This window comes from Saccoglossus kowalevskii, chromosome 20 (genome assembly GCF_978046115.1).
Source record: "Saccoglossus kowalevskii chromosome 20, keSacKowa6.1, whole genome shotgun sequence".
NCBI classification, from domain to species: Eukaryota; Metazoa; Hemichordata; class Enteropneusta; family Harrimaniidae; genus Saccoglossus; species Saccoglossus kowalevskii.
In genome coordinates this window covers 22,612,023-22,622,419 of record NC_140660.1, presented here as the reverse complement: position 1 = coordinate 22,622,419, position 10,397 = coordinate 22,612,023, and the positions used below count along the sequence as shown (strand labels likewise).

General features: G+C 37.9%; 1 protein-coding gene across 1 annotated transcript; it reads left to right on the top strand.

Moving 5' to 3' along the window:
• Positions 1–981: 981 nt before the first annotated feature.
• On the top strand, positions 982–9,890 carry hox11/13c (homeobox 11/13c). The gene is made up of 2 exons (NM_001164909.1): positions 982–1,434; positions 7,797–9,890. The coding sequence occupies exons 1-2, from the start codon at positions 1,005–1,007 to the stop codon at positions 8,126–8,128; spliced, it is 762 nt and encodes a 253-aa protein (NP_001158381.1). The 5' UTR covers positions 982–1,004; the 3' UTR covers positions 8,129–9,890.
• Positions 9,891–10,397: the final 507 nt, after the last annotated feature.

Here is a 10,397-nt window from a genome sequence, read left to right as displayed (position 1 = left end):
TTTTCCACACAGGTGTGCTTTCCATCGTTTAAGGTTTAAACTACATCATGCATGGGAACCGTTTCGACCTACTGGACAATTAACACGCGTCTCCTAATTTCATTGCCTTTATTTTATTTAATCACATACGAGAGAATCTTTCAAATTAATCCAGATAAAGAGAGAATTTTCAACATAATTCATCGCGATTAAAAGCTAACGGTCAATGATTGAATGTTGTCTGAATGTATCGACAGCTTCAACTTCAAAACATTTTACCCATCTTGAGAAATTTTGAGATGGAAAGCTGCAGACGATATGCGATTTGTTAAGATGGAAAGACCTCGTAAAATGTCTTTTGATGACACGTTTTGAATGTCTCCCTGCTATCCACATGTAAGTGAGAATGTATCGAAAATTCTCACTAATAGGTTTCCCCACATTATCTCTGGATTTCCCCGCAAAATATGCACGGCTGAATTCAACAAAAATAATTCATACTTTTATATTTTTTGTCGATTTTAATTTTACTCGTTGTCTGTGAATTTACCGCCTGTCGATCCGTAGAATGGTGCCCATAAACATACGGGTATTCTTGGCAATAACCAATAACATTCATTTTTACGTTTACCCGCTGCGGCCCTGGTCCGAGCATACCTCAACTATCCAAACCCACATCGCACGTCTTGTCGTTGAACCCTCCATACAATCGCCATAGTAAAAATAACTCTTCACAGCAAGAAAACAAATGTCTGCAATTTCGACTTCAGAAAAGACATTCCGTTTTACGACCATGCAGAAATGACTGTGCGGAATATGTATTATTCACGTTCCCGGGCCGCTGCACTGTTTCCCTTTCGCTGAGATTAAGGTGCAATAAAGTTGATAAAGGGTCCCCCGATGCAAACTACAAACACATGCCGGCAGCGTAGTCAGAACAATAATGCGTCGATCCCAATAACAAGCTAGTCTGTCGAGTGCTCGTCTTACTTATTGGAATCTGTACGACAGTGTGAGAGCGTACCATGCAGTGGAGTGGGGCTAAAGACTGGGCAGTATCGGCGGCCGTTACCAACACGGACACATTGGCGCAGTGTTTTAGTGCGCGGCCAACCCATATGAGCAGCATGTTTAATCGAACCGAGAATGGAGCTTTAATGAGTCCGCCAACGAACAGCGAACAACATGCCCCGTTTCATTGCCGATACCCATACTACAACAATATCGACGCTGCCGCCGCGGCTGCAGCGGCTAGCGGACCCCACAACGAAGACATGTCGACATGGACAACGCTAGACTTCTCCCAGTCACGACAGTTCGCGAATAGTTTTAACCATCATCATCATCCCGCTGCCGCGATGTTGAACACGTCCCCCAGTGCCGCCCAACAGCAATACATGTCTTCAACGGGATACCAGCTACAACACAACCCGCCCTACCCAATGAACATGGCCGGTAAGTCATTTTATTCCCATCAACTTATTGGACGACAAAAAAGAAACGTTATTTACAGAACAAAAACAAAAACAAAAAAAATATTTGTTCGCGTAGTAACACCACCGAAAAGTCTTGAAATATAACTATTTAGAGATGAATTCTAAAATAACATGTTTAGAAAAAATCACTGCATTGGCGCAGTCGATTAACGGGGTAAACTGATCATACCAGTATTAAATTTAGCTTTCCCTTCAAGTTCCAACCTCACGTTGTTTCTCCGTTGACAGTTGACAAAATATCGGGCGTTTGAGAAGAAAACAAAAATGTAATTACGTTTACAACCAAATCACAGATACGCGTGAATTTTCACAGAACGTTGCGAATCCAGTAGTGTAATAGAACCAGTTAACTCCCCGTCGAAGATAGATTCACGTTCACACCCTGTGCAATTTCGTTCTGTCTCGTCTTGATTTTTTGTTTTCACGGAATCATAAAAATCGTCAGCAGTTATGGAAACACTGACAACAGACTGGGCAACCGTCGAAGGATGACAGCTGTCCACAGTTACTGCCCATTACACTCTTATTCCACCATAACATATTATTTTATCGTCGTTATATGCCGAGAATTGTTAACAAAAAAGTCACCGGTAAATAAATATTCGTCGAAATCCAATGACGATTCAGTTTCGCACAATAGGCGATCGTGATATTAAGAAGGTAGAATAATTATTTTATTGTACATAACGGTCCTGTTTATCGGCATATATATGGTTATTATTAGTTTTGTGGTTTTGTTTTTTTTTTTAGTTTTTTTTTAACACCAGTTACAATATAATAATTGGAATGACAACGTCTGATAATCATGTACGAATATTTGCAGATGTTCACATTCAGCGTTAAATTGGTATTTAAACTGGATATATATATGTACCAAAATAAACTCATATTTTTTTTACCGAATTTATACTAATATGCGTCCACATCGAACTACTCTACAATTTGAAATCGTCAATTCTAAAAAGCTGGTTTCAGACGTTGTGAATATTTTACCCGAAATGTTGCATTTGTCGTTTCGTTCTTTTTTTTTTTTTCGTCACAGAAGTAGAGGTGCCAAATTTGTCCAGATCGTTAAAATGTTCACCGTCAAATGCGAATATGTTTCTATACAATAATAAAATTGGAATTCTTCAAACTACAGATATTATAATAATTTATTAGACAGATCAAGTGAATTCCTATAACTTGTTTATGAGTCTTTTTGAAAATAATATATTCTCTGTGTTGCCGTTCGTAAACCATGTAGTATAGGCGTTAGCCGTTTTTGTTGTTCTGTGAAGACGTACTCCGCGGCGGCAACGATCATTCTGACAATAGTTCGCGTTCACTGGTGCGATGTGGGAATCGTTGATTTATGTCAGCGCGGTGACTACGGCTAACGAGGACCACTGGTATAAGTCACACTAAACATATCGTAAATTGAGTTGGGATACACCAATATCGATTTGTAACGCCCTTGCGTTAGTTTCCGATGTAAAGTGGCATTAATTTAATATTCATTCGTCTATATTTTCCCATTATTTTCATACTGGTTTAACAATAGGAGTATCTTAGTAGGAGTGGGATATACTGACAAGTGGCGGCCCCGCGATATGGCGACATTACTGTGGCTGAAGCATGCGGTCAATTGTCGATAGAGGCGATGCTTGCCTGCATTGTGACGGGAATTGTTATCCCGTTGTTCAAGCCATTGTGGTCGATAGAGGGGGCTACGCTTGAACTTGGGACATGATTATGGGCGGCTATAGCGTCACACACTAAATGGCTAAAATGGTAAGGCCGTGGATCTTGAACCTAAATGCGACACATCTCGGCGATGAGTGATCGAATCAATGCATGTGTGTGTGTACTATAACAGAACGGTCTTTGTAGAACGTGCGTTCGATTTCGTATAAAGGAACGAATTTTAAGCATGTATACGTCGCATGCCTGTGTAGGGGGCTCATATGACAAGACGCGCCTGTCACAGCCCTTCATACACGAAACTAAAAAAACGACTGAAAAACACTTAAGTTGCGATGTCACCAAGATCAACAGTTTTAAAACACCAACACACGGGGCGAGTAGTTTTCACGACGCGGGCACGATAGCGAAAATAACTTGAACGAGTATATGTTCCGTTATACTTCGACGATGTTTTATACCATCACAATAGCCAATTTCGTGATAATTATTGAGCATAACTAAAATAATCTTCCTATGATGTTCAAAATTTCTTTCCATACAATCAATACACGTCGGCATACCGGTGATTACCATCGCACGTAGTTTCCCCGGCATTGTCGATTAATTGAAACTTCAAAACACCAATAAACGGGATTTAAATGATACATAAACTTATTTATCCTTGATAAAACCCACCTAGATTTAATATTATCTCATATCAGACTCATTTGGACTAATTTTAGGAACTTATTTACGCTGACTTTATTGGGTTATTAATGTAGAACCAAAATCCGTGTAAGCCGGGGTACTTGGCGTTTCAATATACCACTAAATCAGCCTCTATTCGTTTTACAATCGTATCTACGATAATGAAAAGACCTGATTAACGTTTCTTGACTGACTCCGAATGATGTCCATAAAACTAATGGAATTGAAGCGAATGTGGAAAAATGCTGGTTGGGGCTAAGCATGGCATTGCGTGTGTATACAACTGAGCATGAATGGAGCCTCACACGCTAAGATCGTTTTATGCACTCAGAGAGAGCATCCAAGTTTCAAACAATGCGCGCTTCTCAGAAATGGCGTGATAGTGAGATACCGCGGAGGTTCATTTGCTAACTACACGGGAATATGTTGTTATTTTTATTTTTTTACTTGATCATTTGTCTTTCGTTATAAATATCGACGTTCAGCTTTAGTCGCACCTTCGAGGGTGTGCCGCACATTCGTGAAATAAACGCACCACTTTCAACGAAACAAACATATTGTAAAGTGACATAGGGAATGTATGTTTCATTTTGTTTTCGATCGTATTTAAATTATAAACGTAATTTACAGAATGTAACTCCACTGGTACCCGCAATACTGCGGAATATATTGGAAGCGAATATCATGTAAACGAAATCGTTTGCTACAACACGTGTGGCGGTTAATCCGGCCTGTAAAACATAATCTGAGCTCCAAGTCTTTAGCTCGGCTTACTGTACAACTGACACACGTGTCGTTTTTCCAGACGAGCGCGCAGATGGGCTGTTGTAATCATCCCCTTCCCCGCCTCCCCGTCACGATGCTCGTTACAACGACTTCAGTGTTATTATCTGTTTTGTTTAATACATGTTTCATGCAAACTTAGTTTGAAACTTTATGCTATGAGGTAACTCGGTATCTCATTGCCGTCAACACCACCTGGTCGCCCAATACATCGCAATCGAAAACGCAGCCCCGATGAATTTGGCTATACCACTACGCCACCCTTTCTCTCCCTGTCACGTCAGTCTTTAGTTGTCGTCAATACCACTGAACCGACTACATTTCGTCATCGAAAACGCCATTCTGTGTCCGTGCATGTGTGTTGCCCCAGCTCCCGGGTATTTTGCGCAACCTCTCCATCGCTTCTCTTGTTCTCAGTCGTGGTTCACGCAGTCAATAATTTGAAATCAAGGGGGTGGCGGGAATAGTATGGCCACTGAGGTTTGTTTTAGCGGCGTCTTCAAAGTCCTATTCAGTACATTTCTATTTTACTTGCTTTTTGCTAACAACTGTTTCGACAACACGTTGCATATATTCTTTTTTCTCCCAGTGTCTAGCATTATTTTGTTCACTAAATCTTCCAGCCAAGCACCTAATAAACTCAAAAAGGCCTATTTCGAGAGAACACACACATACACTTTACTAATTTGAGAAGAAGAAAAAAACATTTTCACACAATTCACACACAGAGCTAACTAAAACATATAACATGTAGGTAGTCAAAATCCATCTCTACTGTGAAATACAGAATTGTATATATGCGCCCACGACCCTTGCTCCCATCCTTAACATACGTCAAACTCAAGCGCACACATCTAAAAACTGGCAAAATGGTTGTTTTGTTCTTATGCGTAATTAAACATAATATTAAGTTTAGGTGATGCCCACGTGACATTGGTCATTTATATATATATATATATATATAAATAAATATAATAAATAAATAAATAAATAAATAAATAAATAAATAAATAAATAAATAAATAAATAAATAAATAAATAAATAAATAAATAAATAAATAAATAAATACGGATGACGATTTAAACAAAAGATCACCAAATCTATCAACTTGCATCGCGTGAACTTTTCAAACGAAATCGAATGCTTATAATGATTTATCTAGTCAATTTGTGTGTTGAATTGAATAGAGGGGCAATTACTACGCCGCCTCTTTCCGCCGACCCTTATCTATTACCCATATCACTTTAAACCGACACTACTGTTCATTACTTTGCTGAGATTACCCGTTTATCAACACAAATCATTTGTCTATCTATTATATGCCAGACAACGGGTCGATTTATCATGCAAACCTGTCAACATAGTAGCCTAATCCAAGCGTGATTTGCGTACGGCGTTGTCCATTTCATTTGGATGTATCGGGTACATAGATGAATCGGTGTCTTCGAATAAGGCATTGCTCTCCTTGGCAAACTTTTCTAATGAGCGATGAATTCTTAGTTCGGGTATTCAACAAATCAAAATTGATACACCACCTTGCACGCGCTTTCTGCGTTTGTTACTCTCCTAGTAGGGAGGGGGTGGATAGGCCAAAATAAATACTCCCCTTGTTTTGTTTGTGTGTGCATATGTTTTCCACTTGAAATAGAGATTTTTTTAAACTGCGAAGAACGTCTTTTTGCTGATTTTCACGTTTTAAAATTCTCTAAAACAGTTACGCGCACACCACGTCGAACAGTGCGTTGGTGTCACTTGATACCCCCATCCCGAACACAACCGACCGCAAAGCAACGAAAACAATTTTTTGTTGCTTTTCATGTGTTCTCAATTGCTCGCTAGCCGCAAGCGACGGCGAGATCACATCGAAAGCACTCCGCTGTATTCAGATACAGATCATGGTTTGCCGCCGGCAACAAAGCCGCCATTTTGGTTAAACTCGGTTATTTAATCATTATTCTGGATCGATAAAGTCGACACTCAATCGTCACTTCGTAAGAGTTCCGCCCGCCCATCAAAGCCATCAACGTCATTCATCTTTCGTGATTGTATCGAATACACAGTTTCGGTCAACGTTAAAGGGCGGCAGTCGTCGTGCCGCGTCCTGTTCGATATGGGACTCATAGCGACGTATACAACGCGTGTCAAATACATTGTTTAGTTACATGAAATTCGAACACGCGCTGCGCGACGACTACCGCGCTTTAACTTAGCCGAACAATCAATGTATCTTTGCATACAAATCGCTTTTTTTCTGCCGGAAAAAAATATCGATATGGACAACCATTACAATTGAACAAGTTCATGGGATTCCGAGTAGTTCTTCGTACATGGAGGTGGAAGTTGTAACTCGGGTTATACACTAACAAGAGGGAATCAAAACGTAAACGCCATTGTTGTTGTTTCTTCATCATGCATTCAGGCATATTTTAATGCGTTCAAATTATAACTATTCTGCAAAAAAAATGAACATATCCATATATTGAATAACGGAAGGGTACATTGTAAAGAGCAGTCACCCTTACATCAAATAGTTGCAAATGATGATGAAAACATAAAACTCTGTATTGCCCCGCTACCTCTTCACAGCCTGATTTTTTGCCCAATTTCTTTCTGTACTTTATTTTCTTATAGTCTTCAATATTTCAATACAAATGAACTCTAATTTTGGTGCCAACAGACAAAATTTGGATAAATTTTCAGTTTTTACTCAAAAAATTGGCTATTTTTGTCCCAATCTTCTGAGGCAAATGCAGACTATAGACAGGACTATTTTGTGTATTTGTGATGAAAAGAAGGAACTGGTGGTGAAAAGGTTAAAACAACTGAACGGAGTGAACCATGCAATTGCATATAATTACGTCTGTTTTTTTTTTTGTTTTTTTTGGATACCAGACGCATTTTAATTGATTTCATATATTACAATATTGCGATGTTTTGTCATTTTTACCAAAATATTCAACATAACCGCTAGTTAAGGTCTAGTTGCACGCGCTCTTCCCACCACTTTTCGATCGCATGGCTCTCTTTCAATACATTATTTTAATATGCCATTTTAGAACAGTATTATTATTTTAAATAAATTAATTCATTGTTACTCCTGTATTGTGTCAATGGGAAATGTATTTGTATTAATCAATGTTTATTTCTTTGTTTTTTTAATCCAGGACCTTCTGGTTGCGGCTGGCTGACCACATTCACGACGACGCCTCGGCGAACGAAACGGAGACCTTACTCAAAGTTGCAGATATTTGAACTTGAAAAAGAGTTTCAGCAGAACATGTACTTGACCCGTGACCGGAGGTCCCGTCTTTCACAGGCATTGAACCTGACAGAAAGGCAGATTAAAATTTGGTTCCAGAACCGGCGTATGAAGCTGAAGAAAATGACAGATAGGGAGCGAAATGAGCAAGATATGATGCAACAACAACAACAACAACAACAACAACAGACCCAACAGCACACGCCACCGCAGCCAACGCAGACAGTCGTAGCTTAGATAGGCTACTAGTAAATAGTTCCAGAATAGATTGGTATAATTAGGTATATAGTAATATACACTGGAGTGGAAGTAACATCGCGAGCACCAATCATAACTTGGTTTTTGCATCCTTGTTATCTTCCGAGTCGTGGATGCACATACAGGCAGAATCACGTGACCACAGTCACGTAAACAATGATGTAACTGAAAGAGACCCAAACTGAAAGCGATCAGATTTTAAACACGTGTAGAAATTGAAAAAGAAAACGAGCTGTTGTCTTCCTTACCACGCTAAAGAAACAAGCAAAAGTTACTCCGTGTACGAATGATGACATATCGCAAACACGTGACAATTTGTTGGCGAATCATTCTCTGAGGTGAACGGTCTCGACAGAGGTCAGAGGTCAAATGACATCTGTACTGCATATTTCATTTTATTTAGACTATTTAGTCGTCTTTTATTTGTCAATTTCACTATATATAAATCAAAGTTTTCCAGTTAGTAATAATGGGGAAGGGGTGGGAAAATAGTGAATATCTCATGACCTCTTAAGGTCACACGTCCAGGCACTTGCTGGTTTTATTGTTGCAACGTGGCAGTAATAATGTCCAATAGTATACCCTGCAAAGTTAAACTGGTCTGAACTTCGAAGAAGAACGCTTGTATTTTACTTAATAATTTAAATATTGCTTCCGTTTTTCAATTCGTTAAAATTGAAATTTCTTGAAAAAATGTTACTACCAGGCCCGGGATGCGTGCTTTGCGCACATTTGTTTAGAGATAGCTATGCGCCATTTTGTGTCACGTGGTCTGATGATTTATGAACGAACAACGTTGCTATTGGTTAGTTGATATTTGAACTCAAAGATCATTTGCATAACCACGTGATTTATTTTGGTTGTATAATACAGTGACTACAAACACGAATGACAAATTCCAGGGAATCAAAATTAACTACACATATGCTAGATTGTTTTGTGTTGTTATGTATTTTCTTCCGTGCACAGAAGTCAACAAGACTGTTGACTTGGGCTGGTGTCTCGTTGTATCGTTTCAAAACATGTGACGATGAGAGGGCGAGTAACCAATGAACTGATGATAAAGTGCACGTGTCCATCCTAATACATTTCTTATTTGCATATTTCTGTGTCACGTGACATGTTCTGACCGAGTACGGCTCATATCCGCCATATTGATATTGTTTTGTTTTGTTCTAATACAGTCCAACATTTTTAGAATGATATTTCTAGTATCCGTTCGCAATAAGAGCATTTGTAAAGTAATTTCAATGGCTTTGTAATGTTGACAAATTTAAAGGGCGACAGTCGTCGTGCCGCGTCCTATTCGATATGGGACTCATAGCGACGTATACAACGCGTGTAAAATACATTGTTTGTTTACCTGAAATTCGAACACGCACTGCGCGACGACCGCCGCGCTTTAAGCATCAACTGCAAATGAGACTACAGATTGGCGTAACCCACAATATGACCATGATCGGTAGAAAAAGAAAAAAAGAGGTTTATTTGGTTCAAAATTAACAAAGAAAATATAGAAAAATATAAAAAAAAATAGCAAAATGTTACACCAGTATTTTGTTGAAGAATATCATGTTATGAAGTGGTGGGGCATAATTTGTCAGAAACATTACGTCATGAAAGCAGTCACGTGATGAGTGAATGTTGCTTTCCATGCATATATTATAAAGCTATTTCTATGAAAAGTGTTTTTAATATTTTTTTTTTTCATGCCATGAATAAAGTAGTACATTCCTAATAATAGTTGGCGTTTTTTTTTTAAATTTATTGAGTGTACCCATTCACACAACTACCCATGATGCATCGGTTTGAGATAACGTTGATTATTGTATGTTTACACAAGGTTGAGTACACTGTACACTGTATGGTGATAATACGTGATTTACTAGCACGCCGTAAATGAGGTTGTAATCACCGTGGTGTGGGCATTTACACACACATTTTGCGTCTGTTCTAATTTTTTAGGCATTCTTCATTATAAATAAATAAATAAATAAATAAATAAATAAATAAATAAATAAATAAATAAATAAATAAATAAATAAATAAATAAATAAATAAATAAATAAATAAATACATTTGTTTTAATATTTTACTAACATTAATGTACAACTAAATTAAATAAATAAATAAATAAATAAATAAATAAATAAATAAATAAATAAATAAATTTAAATAAATAAATAAATAAATAAATAAATAAATAAATACATTTGTTTTAATATTTTACTAACATTAATGTACAAAT